Source organism: Kogia breviceps, chromosome 13, assembly GCF_026419965.1.
Source record: "Kogia breviceps isolate mKogBre1 chromosome 13, mKogBre1 haplotype 1, whole genome shotgun sequence".
Classification (NCBI taxonomy): Eukaryota; Metazoa; Chordata; class Mammalia; order Artiodactyla; family Physeteridae; genus Kogia; species Kogia breviceps.
Window position 1 is genome coordinate 64,182,641 of NC_081322.1, and position 25,250 is coordinate 64,207,890.

The 25,250-nt window shown below is 34.7% G+C and overlaps 1 protein-coding gene across 21 annotated transcripts in view; it reads right to left on the reverse strand.

Moving 5' to 3' along the window:
* AHI1 (Abelson helper integration site 1) overlaps positions 1-25,250 on the reverse strand; it is a 320,407-nt gene that overhangs the window by 210,054 nt on the left and 85,103 nt on the right. For 14 of the 21 annotated variants that reach the window (XR_010836052.1, XR_010836050.1, XR_010836051.1 and 11 more), the window contains 2 exons: positions 20,257-20,374; positions 6,688-6,744 (listed from right to left, as the gene is read on the reverse strand). Coding sequence is in view for 10 of the 21 variants with exons in the window: in XM_067010855.1 (XP_066866956.1) it covers positions 6,688-6,744; positions 20,257-20,374 (175 nt within the window). In the remaining 11 variants the exon portion in view is untranslated. The remainder of the gene's footprint in view (positions 1-6,687; positions 6,745-20,256; positions 20,375-25,250) is intronic. The other 7 variants (XR_010836054.1, XR_010836053.1, XR_010836060.1 and 4 more) reach the window with 1 other exon arrangement.

Genomic DNA, 25,250 nt, shown 5'->3' on the forward strand with positions numbered 1-25,250 from the left:
CAAAACCAAAGTCCAAATTCAGCAGAAGGAAGGAAATAATAAAGATCAGAGAGCAAATAAATGAAATAGAGACCAAAAAACAATGGAAAAGATCAGTGAAAACAAGAGCTGGCTTTTTGAAAAGATAAAATTGGTAAGCCTTTAGCCAGGCCCATCAAGAATAAAAAGAGAGGACCTAAATACACAAAATAAGAAATGAAAGAGGAGAAATTACAACCAATATCACAGAGACACAAAAAAATCATAAGAGAATACTACACAATTATATGCCAATAAATTGGACAACCTAGAAGAAATGGATAAATTCCTAGAAACATACAATCTTCCAAAACTGAATCAGGGAGAAAGAGTTAATCTAAACAAACTAGTAGTGAAATTGAATCAGTAGTGAACTGAATCAGCAAACAAGTCCAGGACCAGATGACTTCACAGGGGAATTCTATCAAACATACAAAGAATATATGTATTATCCTTCTCAAACTATTCCAAAAAACTGAAGAGAGAGGAACACTCCCAAATTAATTCTATAAGGCCATCATTACTCTGATACCAAAATAAGACAAAGATACTAGAAAAGAAAATACAGGGCAATATCTCTGATGAATAGAGATGCAAAAATCCTCAACAACATATTACCAAACCAAATTCAACAATAAGTAAAAAGATCATACACCATGATCAAATGGGATTTATTTCAGGCATGCAAGGATGGTTCAATATCCACAAATCAATCAATGCGATATACCACATTAACAAAGGTAAAAATCACACGATCACCTCAATAGATACAGAAAAAGCATTTGACAAAATTCAACAACTATTCATGATAAAAACTCTCATCAAAATTAGTATAGAGGGAACATATTGCAACATAATAAAGGCCATTTATGACAAACCTACAGCTAATATCATACTCAATGGTGAAGAGCTAAAAGCTTTCCCTCTAAAATCAGAAAAAAGACAAGGATGCCCACTCTCACTACTTCTATTTATCATTGTATTGGAAGTCTTACCCACAGCAGTCAGACAAAAGAAAAAAAGAAAAAGAAAGAAAGAAAAGAAAAGAAATAAAAGGCATCCAAACTGGAAGGGAAGAAGTAAAACTGTCACTATTTGCAGATGACATGATACTATATACAGAAAACCCTGAAGTCTCCACCCAAAACAAAAACTATTAGAACTAATAAATGAATTCAGCAAAGTTACAGGATATAAGATTAACATACAGAAATCTGTTGATTTTCTATACACTAATAATGAACTATCAGGAAGAGAAAGCAAGAAAATAATCTCATTTAAAACTGCCTCATATAGAATAAAATAACTAGGAATAAACTTAACCAAGGAAGTAAAAAACTCTAAAAACTATAAAACACCAATGAAGGAAACTGAAGATGATACAAAGAAATGGAAAGATACTATGGGTGGATTGGAAGAACTAATATTGCTAAAATGTCTATACTACCCAAAGCAATCTACAGATTTAAAGCAATCCCTATCAAAATAGCCATGACATTTTTCACAAAACTAAAACAGATGATCCTAAAATTTATATGGTACCACAAAAGACCCTGAACAGTCAAAGCAATCTTTACAAAGCTAGAGGTATCGTACTCCCTGACTTCAGATTATACTACAAAGCTACAATAATCAAAACAGTATGGTACTGGCACAAAAACAGACACATAGATCAATGGAATAGAATAGAGAGCCCAGAAAAAAACCCCACACACTTATGATCAATTAATCTACAACAAAGGAGGCAAGAATAAACAATGGAGAAAAGAAAGACTCTTCAATAGTGGTACTGGGGTAACTGGATAGCTACATGTAAAAAAATGAAATTAGAACATTTCTTCATACTGTATAGGAAAAAAAAGCTCAAAATGAATTAAAAACCTAAATTAAAGAAGGGAAACCATAAAACTCCTAGAAGAAAACATAGGTAGAACACTCTTTGACATCAATTGAGCAAATTGTTTTTTGGATCTGTCTCCTAAGGCAAATGAAGCAAAACCAAAAATAAACAAATGGAACCTAAACTTAAAGGTTTTGCACAGCCAAGGAAACTACTGACAAAATGAGAAGATTACCTACTGAATGGGAGAAAATATATGCAAATGATATGACCAATAAAAAGTTAATATACCAAATATATAAACAGCTTATACAACTCAATATCAAAAAAACAAATAACCTGATTAAAAAAGTCAGCAGGAAACCTGAATAGACATTTTTTCCAAAGGAGACATACAGATGGCCAACAGGCACATGAAAAGATGCTCAACCTCATGAATCATCAGAGAAATGCAAATCAAAACTGCAATGAGATATCACCTCACACCAGTCAGAATGGCTATCACCAAAAAGACCACAAACAACAAATGTTGGCAAGGATGTGGAAAAAAGGGAAATCTAGGACATAGTTGGTAGGAATGTAAATTGGTGCAGCCACTATGGAAAACAGTATGGAGGTTTCTCAGAAAACTAAAATTAGAACTACCATATGATCCAGCAAGTCCACTCCTGGGTATATATCTGAAGAAAACAAAAACAATAATTCAAAAAGATACATGCACCCCCATGTTCACTGCAATATTATTTACAATAGCTAAGGTATGGAAGCAACCCAAATGTCCATCAACAGATGAATGGATAAAGAAAGTGTACTCTGTATGTGTGTGTGTGTGTGTATATATATATATATATATATATATATATATATATAAAATGGAATAATACTTAGCCATAAAAAGAATCAAATTTTGCCATTTGCAACAACACGGATGGACCTGGAGGATATTATGCTTAGTAAATAAGTCAGAGAGAGAAAGTCAAATACTGTATGATATCACTTACATGTGGAATCTAAAAAGTAAAACAAACTAGTGAATATAACAAAAAAGAAACAGATTCACAGACATACAGAACAAACGAGTGGCTACCAGTGGAGAGAGGGAAGAGGGTAGGGGCAAGATACAGGTAGAGGATTAAGAAGTACAAACTATGTGTAAAATAAACTAGAAACATATATTGTACAGCACAGGGAATACAGCCAATATTTTATAATAACTTTAAAAGGAGTATAATCTATAAAAATATTGAATGACTATGTTGTATACCTGAAACACAATACTGTAAATCAACTATACGTCAATTTTAAAAAATTCTATATTTGGGGGCTTCCCTGGTGGCGCAGTGGTTGAGGGTCCGCCTGCGGATGCAGGGGACACGGGTTCGTGCCCCGGTCCGGGAGGTTCCCGCATGCCGTGGAGCGGCTGGGCCCGTGAGCCATGGCCGCTGAGCCTGCGCGTCCGGAGCCTGTGCTCCGCGGGGGGAGAGGCCACAGCAGTGAGAGGCCCGCGTACCACCAAAAAAAAAAAAAAAATTCTATATTTGTCATATGCTTTCAACAGCCTTTAAATACACGTAGAACTAAAGTTTAAAGGAAAAAAGAGATAGTAAGCATTATAATATTTATATGACAAAGGTTAGCTATTCTAACAATGAGTTCTTGTTAGAACTTAAGGGCTTGCCTCATACAACCTGAGGTGAAAATAATAACTTTATCATATGTTTAATAAAAAATTATTATAAAATATGCACACATATACATATATATGTGTGTATAGATATATGTACACACACATACATATATACATATTTATATAAAACCTGCCCCCTCCTCTCTGTCTCACTACTTAGTTTGGATGCTCTCTCATCATTTGGACTATTGAAATAGCTTCCTAATCCAACTCTCTGATTTGCTTCATGAATCTTCCAATGACATCCCCACTGCCAGAGAGACTCTTCCGAAGGGAAAATTGTTATCTTGTCCTTGTACAGCTTAATCTTTAGGATACACATCACCCTCCTCAAGTATTTAACTCAAACTGCTTAACTCAAAATGGCACACAAAACCATTTGGACATCACTTAAAGTTCAGGTCAAACATTCTGTTCTTTAGGAAACACTATGTGATTTTCTTCTCCTCATCCCACTTCTGAGTTAGATCCCCTTCCCCATCTCTCCTTCCCTTAGTGTTCCTGTGCAATCCTCTATCACAGCATTTTCCTCACTATACTTATTAAAACTTTAGTTTCTTGTGTCAAATAGTTCATCTTCAATAAGTGCTTGTTGAATGACTGAATACATGAGTAGAGAAAATGAGAATTATAAAAACATCTTGCAGTAGAATATGCTAGATTCTCCACAAGTATAGTCATCCCATAGTCCACATATTTTTCTAAATATTCATCTAAAAGTGAATTTTTAATAAATGTGAATCTTAAAGTGGTTTATCCTTATTTAACCTGGTAAAATGTTAATATTTATTTCATATTGGGTTTTTCTGGATGCTATAGAAAGTCCTCTACATATTTCAAAGATTTCAGAAAGAGAATATTCTTTGAAAACTGTACTTTTCATATATTATATGAAAAAACTCCTCCAAACTCAGAAACATCAAAGGCTAAGGGCCTTGAGTCTACAGTGTCTGGGTGTCTATACAGACCACAGAGGTATAGCAGTGAATATTCAAACCACAAATTAGTAGGCTTTCCTGTGTTAGTCATGGAATCAGGTAGTGACCGGGAGTATGTAAACATGAATGAGTATGTAAGACACTAGGAAGTGGGGTAAGGGGTCCCTAAATTTTGAGACTAGTAAATTAGTGCTTATGAAAAAGTATAAAGCAAGCAGGGAGAAGTAGCCACATGGTGGACAATACATCAGTGAGACAATGTGACTCCTGATTTCAGCCCCACCACCAATAGTGAATACAATTCAGTGTTTCTATGCTTCAGTTACATCTCATATCTTCTGGGAAGATTTCCTGACTATGCTAGTCTCTAATGATCTGTACTATTTATTTCCAAATATTAATCAAAAAATTAAATTCGTTAGCATTTCTTTAACTGGCTCATAAACTGATATCCAAATATAATTGTGCTAACCAATAACTGGTCAAAATCCTACAGTACTTATTTCTATTTAAAAACTACCAGGAACTGTATACAATTTTTAGTGTTTGATCAATTTCCCCTCACTCTAACAAGAGACTGAAGTCTGTTCAAATCACATCTTTTGTGACATGCTCTAGATAGTCAACCTGAAGACAGGTATGTTTCTAACAAAATTGTGACACATATTTATTATATAGACAAGGACAAAATTACTTCAATTCTGTGTGTTCAATCCTTAAAATATAATTTAGCCTAAGTCTTTAACACTGATACTAATTATTTGAACAATGTCATAGTACTTTGCAAATCACAAGTACAGCTACCAAAAAAGATGAAGGGTATACTCATATAATTCAGGTATTTCTTTTGTATTCAGATTTGTTACTGCAGTGACGAATTAACAACAACAAAAAAGACATTTAGCACCAACAGAAGCTTTCTGTATTTGCCTGTATTTTCAATTGTTTCCTTTACTGTCTTTTTTAGTTAGCAAATATCCAAGATATCAACCTCATAGTCATCCTAATGGTTCTCAGTCTCTTCAATAGCCTCTTCCAGCTTATCTCCCTTACTCCTGTGGATTCAAAGACTACACATACGCCACTGACTCCTTAATCTATACTTATGCTCCAAGCCTGTATTTCAAAGTATGTAGTCTAGTTCCTAGCACAGGGCTTGACTCATAGTAGGACATTTAATAAATAAGGTTCAAATAGATGTGCAAGTTATTTGATGCCTTGCTCTAGATGTCTGCCAGGCATCTCAAACTCAATATATCCAAAACACTGTATACAATTCATTATCATTTTCCCAATATTCCTATATTCCCCTATTTTTGTTAATGGATTGCTATCCACTCCTTCACTGAAATTAGAATCCTTAGTTATCCTCAAATTCTACTTCTCTATCTCTTACCATTCACATTCCAAATTTCTAATACCTTAATAACTTAACATCTCTAGTTTCTCACTTCAGTCCTGTTCTCCCACCTCAATTATTAAAATAATATTTTAACTGGCCTTACTAGCTGGGATGCCTTAATACTTTTTATAATTGACAGTCTTCTCATCTTGCAACAATTACTTTAAATATTGCTTTCTCTACGAGGAATTATTCGTCATTACGTCGTATCTGCTCTCCTGTACACTTTGTTCATATTTTTATTTATAGCAAGTATTAAACTGTACAATCCCATCCACCTCCCCCTTTTAAAAATACATCTCTAGTGAATAATTCCAGTGTTGGGGATAGGGCATTGCTTTGCACTCATTTATATACGGTTCTGTATGATCTGGCCTCTTGCTACCCCTCTGACTTCTACTCTCCCCCTCATTCCTTCACACCAGACATATTAGCTGTTTTGCTGTGCAAAATGCACACTAAGCAAATTTCTGACTTGGTTGGGTATGCTATTCGTGGTTGGGTATGCTAGTCTTCCTGAAAACATGGCTTTCTTTCTTCTTCAAAATTTTGCTCAAGTGACACACCTTCTTTGTGAAGCTTTCCTTTAACACCCATTAAAAACAGCAACCTAACCCCATTCCCCTGTTCACCCTACCCCCTTTCCTTGTTTTGTTATTTATTCTTTGCTTATTGTCTGTCTCTCTCCACTGGAAGTAAGCTTAAACAAGGACATGGATTATCATCTGTTCTGTTCACTGATACATTCACATAACACTTATAACAGTGCCTGGGACAAAGTAAGTACTCACTGGGTACTTACTGAATGTATGAATGAATCTTGCATTCCCAGAATCTGTATATGCAGGAATTAAACATCCTTTAGAATTAAAAACAAAAAAAGAAGAAAGTTAACATGAGAAAGGATTGAATAAGGGAAAATTATTTTCATCTACTACAGTGGTACAGTATTGAGAATATAAGAAAGTGAGAATTCATTTTCCTGGGTCCATCCATAAAAGATCCAATTTAAATTCTAGAGAGAGACAATAAATTTAAATTCTGAACATAAGCATGATAATTTAGAAGACGTTTTCCACAACTCAAAGCAATGAGAAGTCATTTTAAAAATGTGATTATTCTATATCAACTTTTTCCCTGTTAAAGTTCACTGAATATTAAGTACATTAATTTGCCTAACTGCTATACTGTGCATTTACATTGCCTTTAACATTAGGTTTTAAAGTGTTTTGCTTTCAGCTGTTTATTAAATCTTTGCTTGAAAATATACAGATTGAAAAGACTGAGGAGACATTAAGTATCAAGCCTCATAACATTACTACAAAAATAAAAGCAAAAAGAAGAAAGAGAGGAAAATGAAACCACCCTCTCCCCCCAAAACCTCAAACTTTGTTGATTCTGAATTGGCCAAAATAAAAAACCTGTTCACTGCCTACTTTGCTCAGACAAATTTAATAGCTGTGAGATGTGAAAGACTGGATTCCTTTCAAAAGAAGGGCAGGTATACACACCACACACATACACACAGTGTCACTCACACACATTAATATAAAATAAACTGGAGTGCTTTTTATGTATTAACTCACTTATTCCCAGAATACCACTGGGAGGCACATTTGAAAGATGTAACATAGTAATTAAGGCTATCACATGACTTGAGACATATTAGTCTCCTAAAAGGCCAGCAACAAAATCCAGATTCCTAGTTCTAACCTGCCATTTAGAGGAGTCTTAAATGGACAATATTGTTCTATATTGTAAAGACAACACAGAATTAATACATTTAATCGAACTGATTCCTTTCTCTGTGCTCTCTTAGTGTTTTATGCTTAACTCCTGTTGAACTCATCCCCAACATATTATACCTATTTCTTTGCCTGCTGGATTCCCCAACTAGACTGGGAGGACTTTGAGGGCAGTCTTTCAGCTTCCATTTCCCCAGGGCTTAGCACAGTCCCTAGTGCATAGTAAGCTCCCCATAAACATTGGTTGATAACCTGAATGAATTAATTTTTGATCAAGTATAAAAAAGTTTTTATTTTTTAAACTAACAGATTTTTTGTAGGGTGCTTCTACTAAAATACAGTATTTCTGGTTTGATAAAAAAGAAAAAGATGGACACTAGTCAAAAATCATTCTCAATTTTACTCCTTATGAAATTATAGTTGAATGTTTTTCAGAGGAGAAAGTTGAGAAAAAAAGTAAACTGACTGAAATTAGAACTTTAAAATAACGTTCTACTTTTTACTTATCAAACATTTACACTGCAAAAACCACTTAAATTATTTTTTAAAAAATGACCAGTCATTCCACTTAGTCATTTCTTAGTTTCCATATTTGTCATCAACTTTGCTCTCAAGACTTGCAGAAAAACACGGAGTTATTCTTTACATTTTCATTCACTTTTCACTAAGGAAAAAGTTTCCTGAAAATACATGCTTAAAATTCTGGAAAATACATATCAGCATTATCTAGACAACTCTATCATTACCAGAAGGTCTGGTTCCTCAACCTAATTTCCACTGTTAGTTGGCATTTCAATAAGTGATGGATATTCATTTCCAGAAAACATTACCAGTAAATTCTATGATATTATAGTCTCTTCACTATCTAGACCAAACTGACTAAACCACAAAATGCAAAAAGTATGCAGTTAGCTACTCTACAAGAAACCTTAGGGCTATTCTGAGTACAGTCTTAAAAAAGTATAATCTAACTGAGTAAGAGTAAATGAAAACTTAATTTAGATAGCCCTCCTACCCTGAATTTCCAGGGCCTTCAGTAGACACAAACCAAAATGTTTAAAAACTAAAGTATTTCTTATCATAGACTTAATTCACAAAAAAGTTAATTTGGGACATAGAAATTTACAAAGGAAATAAAAATTATTTTTATGATATAAATAGTATTTCATTTTTTTCCCTATGACCAGTGGAGGGGAAACATAAGGAGCTGCTTCCTTGGTTCTAAGCAGTGCCTACCCTAAGCAAGGTTAGTAAATAAAAAATAATTACTGATTTTTTAAACTCATAACTTTTCAAAGAGTAATAGAACATAAAGACTGAAATGGATTGTGATGTGAAATCTGTGAAAATGCTTATGTGTATATATATAAAGGGAAGGAATGAGTATATGTGATTAATATGGAATAAAATTTATTCTACTTTAAACATGAATTAAAATATTTTTCATTATCATAGATATGGTCAACATTTTGATATACAATGTATTCACTATAATACTGAAAAACTAAAAATATTCATAAGCTCTAGCAATTGAAGAAAGGCTTCAAAATTATGTAATACTTTTTCTTTAAGACCAGGCATTAAGTTTATTATCAGAAAAAGTTACAGAAAACCATAGAAGTACATATTTGGGAATACATTCCACAACATCTTTTTGTATACCTAACTGCCTTAAAAATGGAAAAACTGTCATTTCATTTTGAAATTATAAAATAGTAAAATGTGTCTTATGGTTGATATTAAACAATGTTAAACATAGTCTTTCTCAAACTAAAAAAAAAAAAACCAAAACAAACAATAAAGTTATGCCTGGTCAAAAATAATTCTGCAATTTTATAACCTGCCCTCTCACCTTGCCTGTTGCAGTCAATATAAAGTTGTTGTAATTCTTCCTCTAATCTTCACTTTGAGTGGATTGGTTACTGATACTACCAATTTTCCCTGGAGGCACAGCAGTAAACTATAAAACATTCACTGTTTTCACCATGATATAAATTATGTTCTGATAAGGAGGCTGAAACCTTCAAAGTCTCTTACTTCAGGATTATATAATGGAAACTACTTTTGTCTTGGAAGTGTTTTAATCAGTATGCCTAGAAGTTGTATTTTGAAAAAATATGTACTAAAAGAATATGGATTTTAACGTAAGACATACACTCAATTTAATTCTAAGAGCATAGTGATTTCTTTCTAAAATTTCATGGGAAGTTAAGTAAATTTAAAATCAAAAGGTTCAATGATTAAAATAGTTCTGGATATAGTCATAAAGATACTATCTATAACTCTTACTGCATTGTAAGTCAAACATAGGTTGGTATTTAAAAACTTTCACTTGCAGTAAACACTTTCCTATCCTCTATTTTCAAATGACAAGTCACTAAGATGAAATCACTTGCTCCAGGTCACAGCATAAGAAACAGAATCTGAATCTAAATTCAGGTGTCTCTGACCTCTTGGCTACGTGCTACAGGAATATGTGGTACTAATTTAAATACGAAAAATAAGAAACTTCTGGAGTCTCCATTAAAGTTAATCAATGCACAATCGTGATGATGAAATACCATGAAATCTTCAGGATAATACTTTCAGGAAAGTTTTACTATTAATAGCATTAGTTGTATTTAATTTTAAAAATGGGTAATCCATTCTTTATATTTTAACACCTGATTTGTCTGGTGTCAGATAATGAAGATTTACATCAAAGTAGATTTTGTAGATCTGTACTGTCCAATATGATAGCTACTGGCCACAAGTGGCTATTTAAATTTAAATTAAAATGAAGTAAAATTAAAAATTTAGTTCCTCAGTCACACAAGACACATTTCAAGTATTCAACTGCCACATGAGGCTGAAGGTTCCCATATTGGACTGTGCTGGTCTAGAATTCAGGAAAGAGGTCTGGGCTGAAGATAGACAGATATTTGAGAATCACTGATGTGTGGGCTTTACTTAAAGTCATGAGTTCATCAAGGAAGTGAAGTATAGGGAATAAAAGAGGATCAGATTTCAGTGGAACAGTCTAAAAAGACATGGAAGAAAACAGGAAGAATCAGCAAAGGAGAATGAAGAGCAGTAGCTAATGAGATAAGAGAAAAAACCAAGAATGTGGTGGCTCAGAAACCAATGTATTAAGAAGCCATCGAATGTGTCAAATGCTGCTGACAGGTCAAGCAAGATAAGGACAAAGAATTGACCATTGGAATCAGCAATGTGTATAGGTCACTGGTAAGCCTGAAAGAACAGATTAGAAATTTCTACAAATTTACAGAAGATGAAAAGGGATTAGAAACGTCTGTCTGAAAACATTACGGTGGGCTGCTATAGATACAGAATCTGACAATGAAACTCAGAGGAGCTGTGAACACAGAATCAGCATATGTGGTGGGGAGCAAAACAAAACATAATCCAGGAGAAATAACTGAAGGTTCATATGCAAAACACTTGGGCCAAATAGGCTGCAGATCCCACATAAAATGGATGCTGCTGAGCATTAACCACAAGCAAAAAAAAAAAAAAAAAGTCAGTGGCATTTGTCTCTAAAAATAATATTGAACAAACCATCTGGACAGAGTGAAGACTTCTAGAGTGGATACTGCTGTCCTGCTTATTCTCTTTCTGGCAATTAGTCTGACAGCCTGACAGGTGGACTCATTTATCTTACCTGCTTACTACCCTAAATATAAGCCTGCCAATTAATATGTTTTAGCCATATATATGAAGTGCTCAACAGACTTTCTGCTCAGGTGACAAAATAGACTATACAGTTATTTACACAACAGAAGAGAGAAGGACACCATATCTGTATCCAGTCATTCGTTTAAAAAAAAACCATATACCAAGGATCATCAGATGTAAAGGAAAAATCATTGGCATAAAAGAAAAACACAGGATACATTAACAGATGAAAAAATGGAACATAGAGGAAATATCAATTCAGAGAAGAGAACTTAGAGATCTAGGAAGATATAATGACATCCACAGAACTCAGATACTAGGAAAAAGGAACAAACAGGACAAGAAAGAAACCATAAAGATCAAATGGATGATTGGGGAACAAAGAAAGACTTAGAATAAAGGAATGAGAGGGCTCTGAGACTGACTAGTTAGAAAAAGGAAAGGAGAAGGAGTCCATAGTTTCCACATGAAAAACAGTAATGCTAACATCAAGAGTAAAATACAGAAACTCCTTTCAGGAAACTCAACCTCACTCATGGCAATGATTACATTTCTGTCACATACCTGACAAAAAGTGGTTAGCTTAGATACCTTGCTACACAAGTCTGAGGCTGAAAATCCTTTCTGAGATTAGATTTCATATTTTAGAGCCATATATACTACAATAGCTCTGTTTAACTTTGCCTAAACTCTCAGAAATTTCATATTTAATCTTTTAAAAAAAGATGCCATATGCAAATAACTTCTATAAATCTTTAAAATATAAAAAAGACAAATTAAGTAGTTGTTATTACATCAATTGGAAAGCTTTGGAAAAGGTAAACATCAGAATACCTGTAAAATATAAATTCAGTGATCTGGCATGTACTCTGGCAATGTTAGAATGAAATTATGTACTTTTCATATTCATTAAATCAGTAAGACTCATTTTTTTTTTTTTTTTTGCAGTACGTGGGCCTCTCAATGTTGGTTGTGGCCTCTCCCGTTGTGGAGCACAGAATCCGGACGTGCAGGCTCAGCGGCCATGGCTCACGGGCCCAGCCGCTCCGTGGCATGTGGGATCCTCCTGGACCGGGGCATGAACCCATGTCCCTTGCATCGGCAGGCGGGCTCCCAACCACTGCACCACTAGGGAAGCCCAGTAAGACTCATTTTAATTTCTCATAGTTTATGGTTTTCAGTTGCTTTCTTGTTATTTTTCACTATTACTTTACTTTAAAAATTAAAACACTGGGCAAATGTCACAGTATAATTTGACAACTAAATTTAGTAGGTTCTTAAACAAAACACACACAAACACACACACACAGAAATGTGACTGAAAAAGAAGAAAAACTTAAAGTAAGTTTTTTACTGTTAACAGATAGAGGGAAAAGGTTTAAAATTGTAAGGTTAGAACCATATACACCATATAAATATTCTATAAAATAACTTCTTACAAAATAAATGGCTAGGAAATGGTGCACAAATTTAAGTTCATTCAAATCATCAGATTCATATGAGGAGAAATGCTTGCATTTATATTCTCCCCTCAGAGGGTGTTAGGAGAAATTTCCTATCTCAATGGGGTCCATGATAAGAAATTTCTTATCTCAATGGGGACCAACTGCATACCCTTGTGCATGAAGACCATTCATTAAGTATATTAACATTTACTAGAGTTGATAAAAATGATGTTTAAATTAGGAAACGATAAATATGTAGAATATACTTTAAGTTATCGACATGGTTAGACACACTTTACTAATTCAAGTGACATTTATTATTCAGGAAATATAGGCACTTTTATTACAAGTAAGGATAAGTTTCAACCTTCAACAAGTAGATTAACTCAGATCACTGGAGAATTACTTAGTAAAATCCTGATATTGGTTACTAAAATGGCACCTTATATCTTTAATGTACCAATCAAACAACAATTTTAGAGACTGATAACAAAAAATATCTAATAAACTCTCTTCTTTCTGGAAGGGAATATAAAATAGTGATGTGTTAAAGAAAAAAATCCATGTGATCAAGGTCTTTTTCTCAGTGTCCAGAAAAATCCAAATATTAAACCATTCCCACTTCCAGGGGTTTTGTGTTGGCTAGTTCTTATGTGGAAAGCCAAAGTTTCAAAAGTTAAGTGGGTTCTGGTGGATTATTTATATTTGAGATATTTGTTTGAAAACCTGTCTTCTAATTACTTCATCTTAATGTCTTTTTTGGCATGCTTCTCAAAATTCTCTTTTGAGAATCCATGTTTGCCTCTCTGACATGTTCTTTTTTCTGCCATCAACACTTCACACGTTTATTAAATCATGTCTTAAAATAAGATTTCCTCCATTCCTTTGGCCACAATGCAAACTGCATGATTTCAAACTTAAAAAATAATAATATAAAAAGAATCTCCCATAAAATTTCATGTTGTTTATTCTCACAGTATTTATGGATTTCAAAGTATCTCATCCTCACAATTCTATGAAGTAGAAAATTCATCTGAAGTAGAGAGTAGAGACACTGTACTGGAAGAGAGAAACTACCCAAGATAACAGCTGGGAAGTGGCAGAATTAGAGCTCAGCCCCAATGCTTCTGGCCTTCTGGCCCCAGGTTTAGTGCTTTTTTCACCAAAACACACAAATGCTGAATTCAGAAGAGTGGTTGGTTAGCATCATTAAGCACATTTAAGGACATGTGTCTACAGATAATCAGTTAATTCTGTAGATTATCTTTGGTAGTGAAGTAATTCCTTTCATCCCACACCTGAACTGAAGTCTCGGAATTTTGGAGGTTTGAAATCAGAATTCAATGAAACACTCTTTTTCAATTAATAGTTTAAAGTTCATTAAGTAATACTAACAGAAAACTCTGCCAACTCTTACAGTATGAGAAAGTCTTTGAACTCACTTTGCCTTCCTTAAAACGGAAACCCCCTTTTACCATCACCTGTGTTTGAGTTATTCTAACCTAATTTTTGCCTAAATGTTTTCTTTTTCTCCCTTTGAAATATAAGAACCATCATATTTCCAGCTTACATGTAATCTACCTTCTACAATGGGTTTATATAAGGATATCACAGAATCTCTGGTGAAATTATGACACATAAATAATAGATTTCAGTTACATTATTTAAAAAGTTTTGCACTTCTCCATAAAAAGTTGAAACCTTAAGAAATACTGACATTGTGAAAACAATAAAACTAAAATTTGACCGGAAAAATAGCTCCTAATTTTAAGAACTGGTCAAGGGAATAAGTGTATACTTGGCAAAGACATGCAAAAGAAACGGAAAGATACAATTTTTCAAATATTATCCAACATGTAGAAGCACAAAAGTTAACTTGACAGACCTCTCAACCAATACTGAAGACATCTGAATTATTTTATGATTTTGTTTAAGTCAAATATCTTGACTGTTTAGGATATGGAAAAAACATTAATATATGTTTACATGATCTAATGGAGAGTGCAAACAAAATATGGAAAAGAAGGAAGCTATTGATCACTTTTAAAAACCAAGTCACACTCTGCCACCCCGTCAAACTCCAAGTCTACAATTTAAAAAGAGGATACAGGACTTCCTTGGTGGCGCAGTGGTTAAGAATCCGCCTGCCAATGCAGGGGAGACGGTTTCGTCCGGGAAGATCCCACATGCCGTGGAGCAACTAAGTCTGTGCGCCACAACTACTGAGCCTGCACTCTAGAGCCCGCGTGCCACAACTACTGAGCCCGCGTGCCACAACTACTGAGCTCGCACACCTACCTAGAGCCTGAGCTCCGCCACAACAGAAGCCACCTCAATTAGAAGCCCGCACACCGCAACGAAGAGTAGCCCCTGCTCACTGTAACTAGAGAAAGCCCATGCGCAGCAACGAAGACCCAACGCAGCCAAAAATAAATAAATAAATAAATTTTAAAAGAGGATATAAAGATTACATTAATAGTCATATTAATAAAAATGAATCATTTTATTTTGCACGCCTCTACTTACCTATTAATATGAATTAAATTTAGTGAAATGCTGTGAAAAGATATACTAAGTACACAATAATGAATGATGCTGTCCTTCAAATGTAGTCATGCAAAGATGATAAGCACTTCCTCTAACTTCCACCCTTGTAACTGTGATTGGTTTTATTTATTACGGAATAATCCACGTTAAAATTTACTACTATTGATATAATAATAAGGACTCTCAAGATGGTTGAACGGGATCTGGGATTCAGACCAACTGTCTCAGAACAAACTTTCTCTGCAGAGAATCTCTTGATTTGACTGGCGACTAAATACCACAATTTCACTGGAACTAGGCTTTAAGAAATCTAATAACTGGTGAACACAGAATTATATTTAAAGGTCAGATAAAAAGATAACTTCATTAATTCTTAGAAAATACCTTCGTGACACCTCAGTTTTAACAACTACCCCTATTCCAAATAGTACTGTCCAGGTTATTACTTTGCAATATATCACACACCTCCAATGCTCGTAAGCAAAGTACACGCCTGTGGCCAGAGGGACCTCTGGGCAGAGTGGGAGTACAACAGGCCACGAATGAAGGAGTGGCTCTAGGCATAGCCTCACTGAGGGTCTACTTCACTTCTGAACTAGTGCCCCCCTCCAGCCAAAGGCAGAGGCAGCGTGGGACGGTGAGGGTGAGAAGTACTGAGCTAGGAGCGAGGAGATCTTGCTCTAGATACAAATGCCACTAGCTATGTGAACTCTGACATGTCAGCCCTTCTGCTTCTCAGTTTCACGGTAAAGGGATGGACAGTCAAAGATTTAAGGTTCTAGCAGCTCTCAAAAGAGTTTACACTCTATGGCTTTAATGTTTACCCTACTTCTCAGAGGGTTTTGTTGAGGATCAAATGAAGATGTATATAAATAAATTTTGATACAAATAGAAGTTACTGTTGTTGTTTTATAGATTTTCTTCATTATACTAAGGAAGTTTGGAAACACTTTTGAGATACAGTACAACATGTTCACCATATGGTGAGACATTTATCAACTATAACCTACAATTTAACCTAAAATGTTAAAATTAAAATGTCCTTTTTTCCCAGCTTTATAAAGGTATAATTGACAAATATAATTTTATAACTTTCTTTCTTATACAAATTACTCAGAAAAGATTTATGGTTTTAATTTTAATAAAATTAGCTGATTTGTTATTTTGTTCATTAAGAACCTAGAGCAAAAGCCTAATGAACAGTTCCTAAAATAAGTATCTCATAAGAGTTGTAGCCAGCTCTTTTCCCCTCTAACCCATCCCTCACTTAAGACACGAGCTGTATTTTTTAGAAACATATTTTATCATTTCTCTTTCATCCTCATACCTTTGGATAGCTCTATTTTACCTAGAGAATAAAACATGAATTCCTCAGTAGGGCACAGTTTGACCCCAGCCTACTTTGCAACTCAGTTCTTCCTAAACACATCCATCTCACCATTTCCTCCAGCTAACCTAAGATTCAAACCACTGCCTAGCCAAGTCAAGCTTGCTTCCAGTTGTTTGTTTAGTTAGTTGCCTGCCTCTAGGCTCAGCATGCCCTCCTGCAGCCCCATCTGCTGATGAGGCCGATGACAAAGACAGAGGTGAGATCTTGGAAGGTATTATAAGGACTCTGGAACTCATTCTGACCCCCACAGAAACCCACTTAAGAGTTTTAAGCAGGGAAGTAACAGGATCTAATTTATTTTTCAGAGAATCACATTGTCTGCTGTGGGGAGAATAAGCTAAGGGACAGGAGTAAAAGCAGGGAAGTGGAGGGAGAAGAGGGATCCCGAATGGCTTCTGGTTCAACCCAAATGACTGGGTACATGTGCCGGAGTGCTGGGTGGAAAGACTTGGTGTGGGGCAGGGGAAGTGGAAGTGGAGGAACGGTTTGGGGGCAAGAGTTCTGCGTGGACATGTAAAGTTATGAGAAATCGCTCAGCTGTTCTATCCCTCTATATTTCAGTGACACTTTGTTTATACTGTGATTTTAGAATTTATCACACTCTGACATAATTTGTTGCGTGCTCATTTGTCTTCCCAACCAGACTGTAAGTTCCTTGAGGACAGAGACTGCCATATTTTAGTCCATATCCTTAAGAAAGGGACTTAAAGTAGCCACTTAAAATGATATTAGAATGAAAAAAGATAGTATTCTAGAAACTCTGAAGAATACAAACCAAGGAAGAAAGTAAGTCTTACTTTTCTAGCAGTCTCCATTACCCAGAACTCACCTTGAATAAGGTCAACAGAAGTCACAGCAGACGGTAAACGCACTTCTGGGTCTTGTCTTCCAGCATATAAACTCACTTATATATAATATATATCAAAGCAACCCCTCCTCTTCAGCCTCTTGCATGAAGGCCAGTGGGCCCATGTTGACTAGTTCTGTGTAAATAGTCTTTCTTTATACTGTACAAAGCCAAAAGCTGATAGCTTTTCATAAGATTTTTATTTTTAAACATCCTATCTACATTGTTTCCATAGTCCTTCATTTCAGTTCTAATAAATTATTTGTACAGTCAGGAACACTTAACTATTTATCCCCTTTTAAAACTGGTTTAAATATTGAATAGACTCACAGAATTTTTAAGACAGAAACTCACCAAATCCAGAGCCCTCATTTACCTGCAGGGATGAGAAAACTGAGGCCTGAAGAAATTACTAAAGACTCTAAAGTCATTCAGAAGTGAAGTCAGGTGTAGAAACTAGTTCACCTGTTTCCTAGTGTAGGATTTTTTTCCACAAAGATTGGCTTCTTAATGAATAAGATGGATTTGGCCATTTAGCAAAGGACTACATAGTCTGCTTTTATAACTTTTCTATACAGCAATATCTCAATAAATTTTATAGGAAGGATATGCCTTAAAATGAGGTCAGGCATATTAATAACAAAAAATCAAGCAAAGCATTCTTACCATGTATTACATGGCTTAATGGTAATGCTCATGGGATAGTGCACACACCAAGGGACATGCATGATTTAGAAGGCCCACTCAAGGCCTACATGGCCACGGAAAGCTGAAGGTAAATGGAGCCAATCCTACGTATAATTGTGAAGTTTGCAAGGCTTGCCTTTATCATATTGGGCTTTCCTTTTATTCTTTATCTTGAGTCTTTATCTGTCACAGTGGTAATCGCTCTTCCATTTCAAAGGCCTTCCTATCTATCCTCTCTGCTCTTTCCGTTTACAGAAAAAGAATTTTATATCTATTATCTACACATTGTTGGTTGATAAACTTAAGACACTACTTGAATGAACTTTAGTCAATCTTCTAACTCAATCAGACATTTATGTTCTATCCCCTTAATCCTGAAACGTGGAAGGAAAGATTTGTTCCTAGAAGAATTTTAGACCTCAGCAGAAAGATAGGGATCAGGTGGTGGAGACAGGCTCCCTCCCTCCTAGTCATTAAAATGACATGGTCTGAAGGCAAACCAAGTATCAAGTTAGGGTGCAGAGAATGTGTCTACAGGAGCAGCCACGGAGGGCCCCTCACTGTACACTAGAACAAACAAAATTATTGCTCTAACTTCTAGTGGTATCTGAAACACTAGAAATTTAAAATTTCTAAGGTTTGGGATAATTGTTAATTATTATAGTGATTTTTTTTTTTTTTTTTTTTTTTTTTTTTGCGGTACGCAGGCCTCTCACTGTTGTGGCTTCTCCCGTTGTGGAGCACAGGCTCCGTACGCGCAGGCTCAGCAGCCATGGCTCACGGGCCCAGCCGCTCCGCGGCATGTGGGATCTTCCCAGACTGGGGCATGAACCCGTGTCTCCTGCATCGGCAGGTGGACTCTCAACCACTGCGCCACCAGGGAAGCCCTATTATAGTGATTTAAAATTAGAACTCAAAGTATTTTCAAAGCTAATGTGCATACTCACCCTGTTTACAATATACGTATGTTACACTCATATAGTATCTTATGCTTATAGAGTGCTTTCATATGTGCTTCATGATTTGAACTTCAATAATATATAATGAAAACATCATTTCTAGTTTTAAAATGAAGATTCTAACATTTGCAGGTAATAAGGATAATAAAAGGCACAGCCAGACTGAACATAAGAGTTCCTAAATCAAGTATTTTCCCACTGTAATACGTAACTCAGCGATATTAAAATGTAGCACTATTAAAATCACTTGCATATGTAAACTCCAAATACCTTCAAAGTAGAAAAGTAATATTGTTCCTAAATTTCTAAATAAAGTATGTTGATCTTTTCAAGCTCAAGTTTCTTCTTCTTCTTACAACTCTCTGTCAAAGACAACTGTTTTGTTATTCTCAGCTGTCTCATCTTTCTAAAAGACTTCTATAGCAGAAAAAATACCATAATAAACCTAAAGCTAATGAATAGAAATAGTCATCTTTCAATACCCAAACTACACATTTCGCACCTAGATGCTTTTTCTTCGATATCCTCTGAAAACCTTATTCAAATTAATTTAAAACATTAGCCTAAAAATTTGCAATTGTATAGTTCATTTCAACTCTGTGATTAGATATACATTTTAATAACTAGCTTCTTTGCGTATTTTCTTAATTTTCTAATTTTGAAGAAACACGATAGTACTGGCAGGATGTATTCTGTTTCTGACAAAATGCATTTTATCTGGGCTTTCCTTGAAATGAATTACAAAATGTGATTATCCATAAACTATGGTTCCTTTACCCAAGGGAAATTGAATCAGATTTCATATTATATATGTTTAAAACTCACATGTTTTGCTACCTTTAAATTATTATCTGCTCAATAGAATAGAGGTTGGGAGTGTCTACTATTAAAGTTACCAAATTCAAATTTGCTTTTGAAATAATTTAGAAAGCAAAAATGCTGGAATATAATTCATCAGGTGTGAAAACTGACCGTTACAATGCTATGAGCCAGATTTCTGAAGTGAAATAAATGATATCCATTAAAAAACAGAATCTGAACATTTAAAGAACAGTCAAAGCAAGAAAGGGGCTCACCAGTTTGAGTGAAACCAAATTGATGCAGCATCTGATGAGCGTCCAGCATGTTTGATTGTTTTGACTTCGACTGTTGTGAGGAGACTGATACTGAAGTAAATGAGAGATTGTTGTTAACCTGTAATAGGAAAGGCAAATCAGAAACGAAAGCGTAATTTCCTGGGTTACTGATGCAAAAACTGGATGAGAAATATTTGCTTACAATGCAAACCAGGACACGTGTCAAAAGGAGTGGTAATGATTTATATGCTGAGTTTTTAAGAGTTTACAAAACTTTAAAGTTTTACAGAATAGTTTTTATCAAAGAAGGAATACAGTGGTAGTGAAAGCGTAATTATATGAAAGTCAATCTACCTTACTTTGAAAACAAGTTTGCTTAGCATGGAATTGACTTTATTAGTAACTCAGAGTGGTCTTAAGTTATGCCAAAAAAATGTGAAAAATAAAAGTGACTCCTTGACTGCTTTCAATTAAGAAAGGGTTAAAATGTTTCACACCCACATTTCTTTAGCATTTTTGAAATAGCAGGTACTTCCTTTTCAGAGACTGCACAGAAAACACCTGTAATACTCATGTTTATATACATCATGGTGACATAGATAACACAGCTGCAACCTAACTTGCCAAGTGAAATAGTTTCCACTGCATCAAAAAAATCTCATTCTTAAGACAATGTCAAAGAAAAACTAAAATAACGAACAAGCAAAATTTCTGTAAGTAAATACAATGTTCTACAACACAAAAATCCTACTATAGTTGTCTGAGAACAATGGTTTCACAGAAATAAAATGCATAACAAGTGCAACATTATAACTACAGCTACTGTAGAAAAATACATGTCACAAAAAGTTTTAAATGTTTAGTAAATTAGTAAATTCATTTTGTAACTCAAACGATTTCAGCAGTGATCTAGTCACTCATTATTAATAAGTCATTCATTTATCTTATTATTTTTATCACTTTCAAAAAGCATGATAAAATGTGATCCAGTTTTGAAAAAATCTGAAACAGTTTCAAAAGTAATCTGTGAATGAACAAACTGTTAAATCATAGCTTATGGTATGTAAATATTAGTAGATGAAAATAGCTCCTTTCTCTTTTTTTTTTTGCAATAATCAAAACTACACAGAGGACTTCTACTGTATTAGTATTTAAAAATTGGTGTTATGTATACAATAGTACTGGGCTGTGGTTACATGCCCTTTATCTGACTCATTATTTACATAATGTTTGTAAATGCTTCCCTTCTTTCAAACAGTGATAGTAAATGGTATATCTTAGATTAAGTTTTTCTCTTGAAGGAAAGATAATTTGGTGAAAAAGTCAATTAAGACCAGATGATAATATAGTTCTAGGTTCCTAAACTGTTGTGGTATCATCTTATAAAAAATAAAAATATTTTTCAAAGTACTTAGATGGGGTCAAATACTACATCAATGCTAAGAAAAATTATCCAGCTAGAAAAATTCTGTAAGGAGCCATTATTAAACACTGACCAAAATTAAAGTTGACTATATTGATACAACAGCTAAAGTAACAATGCAATCACCTAACATCATTGAACTTCATTTTCCATCTTTAAATGGAGATAATAAAAATAGTACGGATGCTTCAAAGGAAATGTGCCTGAAGAGCAGTAACAATGAACTGGTATTATAAAGTGTTATCCACATAGGCTAACCATAAAGCACTAAATAACATATTAAATATGAAACAGATTAAACAAAGTACGTTGTAAAAGGGAACCTAAAGTGCTATACAAATCAAGTGCTATATAAATATTAGTTATCATTAACATCACTACACATAAGGGTAATTAAAAATATGTAATGCAGTAAGAAGATGCAGTAAATTTTTCAGAATGCTATGCTTTTAAATGGAAGTACTATATACAAAATGACATATTTATCACTTAACTATTTAATCCACTTCTCTTTTTAGAATCATTTTTCAGTTTTACTTCTGTGTTCTTAAAAATTTTTATCCTACATGTCAAACCAAGCATTTTGAAATCTGGTGCAAAAGAACAGGTGTATGCTGGACACCACACACACACACACACACACACACACACACACACACACACACACTCTGCTTTAATTTACTTGTGTTAAAACAAAAATGGATACCAAGAAAGCTGGTGCAAAAGAACAGGTGTATGCTGGACACCACACACACACACACACACACACACACACACACACACTCTGCTTTAATTTACTTGTGTTAAAACAAAAATGGATACCAAGAAAGCTAGAAGAGGATACTTAAATGCCTCAACTCAAACAGAAAGACTTGTCACTCTTTTTAAGTAAAATGCTGTTAAAAAAAACCCCAACTATAATCTACAATTACATGTTTTTCCTAAGCATTTTTATAATTTGCTCTTTCTGGACACATTTCTTAGAGACTATTCGAATGTCCATGAAGTGATGAGTGGCAACCTAACAGAGCAGATAAGTCAGTTTGTAAGGCTGGGATAATTGTTAATTATTATAGTGATTTGAAATTAGAACTCCAAGTATTTTCAAAGCTAGCTTACACATATTCACTACTTCATTTAAAGGAAGAAAAATAATAACAACCATTAAATACAGTGAAGCAATATCTATTTTTGAAATATATGCTGTGGAAAAGAATTGCTTCATAATTTTACAACAACAGAAAGGTTGGCTAAGATAGTCTACCCTACAATAATTTATCCTCTTTTTACAACACACTTTTCTGCTTGCTTCATGCAAAAACCACAGTCTGCCAAAGTCAGTTTAATACCTCCATACTGTGTAAAAAGAAAGGCATAAAAATTTAATGAAATTCATAATAGAGAAAAAGAAAAAAAAAAAAAACACCTAGAACTACCTAGTTAATCACACAACTGTTTTGCCTACTCTTTCTGGGTGTAAACAGTTTTGTGTAAAATATGCAAATACTAATTCTCCCTAGAGAATTAGTATTGCATTAGTATTAGGGGGTTAATTTTCGTGTTAAAAAAGTCATTGCTCTAACCTAAAATTGAATGCACAAAACTAAACAGGCCAGCAATAGTTTACCTTTTAGTGACAAAATTGTAAAACCACTGGGAGATATATAACACTGATTTCCATACACACTTACAAGTCTAATCATTTCAGCTGACTTTATATGCTATATTCACCTGAAGAACTGTTTTTAAAGTTTCAACTTGTGATGACACTTCAAATGGTTTTAAATGATAACAGAAAAGATATTAATACTGTCTATATGCTTATGTTAACAAATTTGTCCCACGTCCTCCAGACAACTATTTTTTGAACTAAATTTGAACAATGCAGATAATACTTTAATTTGAAGACAGTTCAAAAACCTAGACAGTATGTAGGAAATGTTTTGTTGCAAGTTATATGTGTGTTGTAAAAATTAAAATCCCAATATTACAAAACAAGTTAAACAGAAAACTTGAGCTAAAGTGAGATTCAAGTTATCTGAAGTAGGTCTCTTAACATCTCATAATATAAGTTCTAAAAGCAGCTTACATTTCTGTGATATCTAGGTTAGTAAAACCTAAGAAATGAGTTGGCTATGGTGTCATAAAGAGAAATACAACATGATCTCTAGGCCCCAGATATTTTCCTTCCAAGTTGGGACAGTGAAGTGAGGGATTAGAAAGAAACACTGTTACTATTAAAGAGAAATTTTTACAGTGAGGTAACATGCTAGAAAATCTCCCCCCAAATCAGTTCACCAATGCTGTATTAACTAAACTAGAATTCTAATTGGGATCAGTCATAACAAAGTTTTATTCTGTAATATTTAATCAAGATTTTTTGAGCCCTTGATACATATACCCAGGACTGGTGGTTCAAAGATTACTGATATATTCCTCTGTGAGAAGCTCAAAATTAAGATCTAGTCCTGGTTCAAACCACTTATCCAGCAGTAATATGCCTTAGGGAAAGCCAATTTACCTCGATGCATCTTGCAATAACAAACCTTTACCTCCTTTCTCTCTTAGTGTATTTCCTTACTCCAGAGAGAAAATTTGGTGCTGGACCCCCCGAAATCCTCACTTCTAAGAACATACCTCTTGCACTTACCTTTTTGTTTCTCCTAATGTCAGAGAAAGAGGTACTTTTCCATTCAAGACTAATCCCTCCAGCTGTCCCCTTGGGCTATCCTTAAAACTCTTCCAAATTCTACTTCCAAATTCTCTACTAGCTGTTTGTCTAAAGGCTATAAGCATAAATCTTTCTACTTTAGTACAAAAATAGAAAACAAATTCTCACTGTGATTCCCTAACTTCCTTATGCTTCACTGAAAGTTAAATTTCTTGAAAAATAGCACATAACTGCTATCCGTATACCTCAACCATTCACTTTCAAGCAGCTACAACAAGGCTTTTATCCATCAGAACACTAAAACTGAAGTTAAAGTCGTCGTGGACTTCAAATGATCAAATTTAGCAGATTCATTTAGGCCTCTGAGATAGCTGACATTGTCAATAACTCTCCTGTTTCTGGGAAAACATTTTTCTGTTGGTGACCCTGCCACTGCCTATCGGTGTTGTTTGCTAGACCTGCTGGGCCCTCTTCTTCCCTAACAACACATGGTTATCCCGGGCAGTAATGTTTGTTTTCATTGCTTCATCTGCCTTTTATGCTGATGATTCTTCAATATACTGGGTTGGCCGAAAAGATCGTTCGGGTTTTTCTGCACGATCCTATGGAAAAAACGCGAACTTTTGGCCAACCCAATACAACTCTTCTGGTTGGTAAGTTCAAAACCAAACTAACCTTTCCCCTGCTGTTCACTTCCTCAGGGAAAGATATCACCATGCCCCCAGCTGCCCCAGCCACACAGATGGGCATCACCTTGGACTGCTTCCTCATGCTTCACACAGAGTCACTCATCAAGTCAATCAGGTGCTCTGGCATCTGAGCCCGCTCCTTCTTCACAGTTAGTGTTACTGCTGCGATAGTCTCCTGATTCGTTTCCCCATCTCTCGTCTCGTCTCTAAT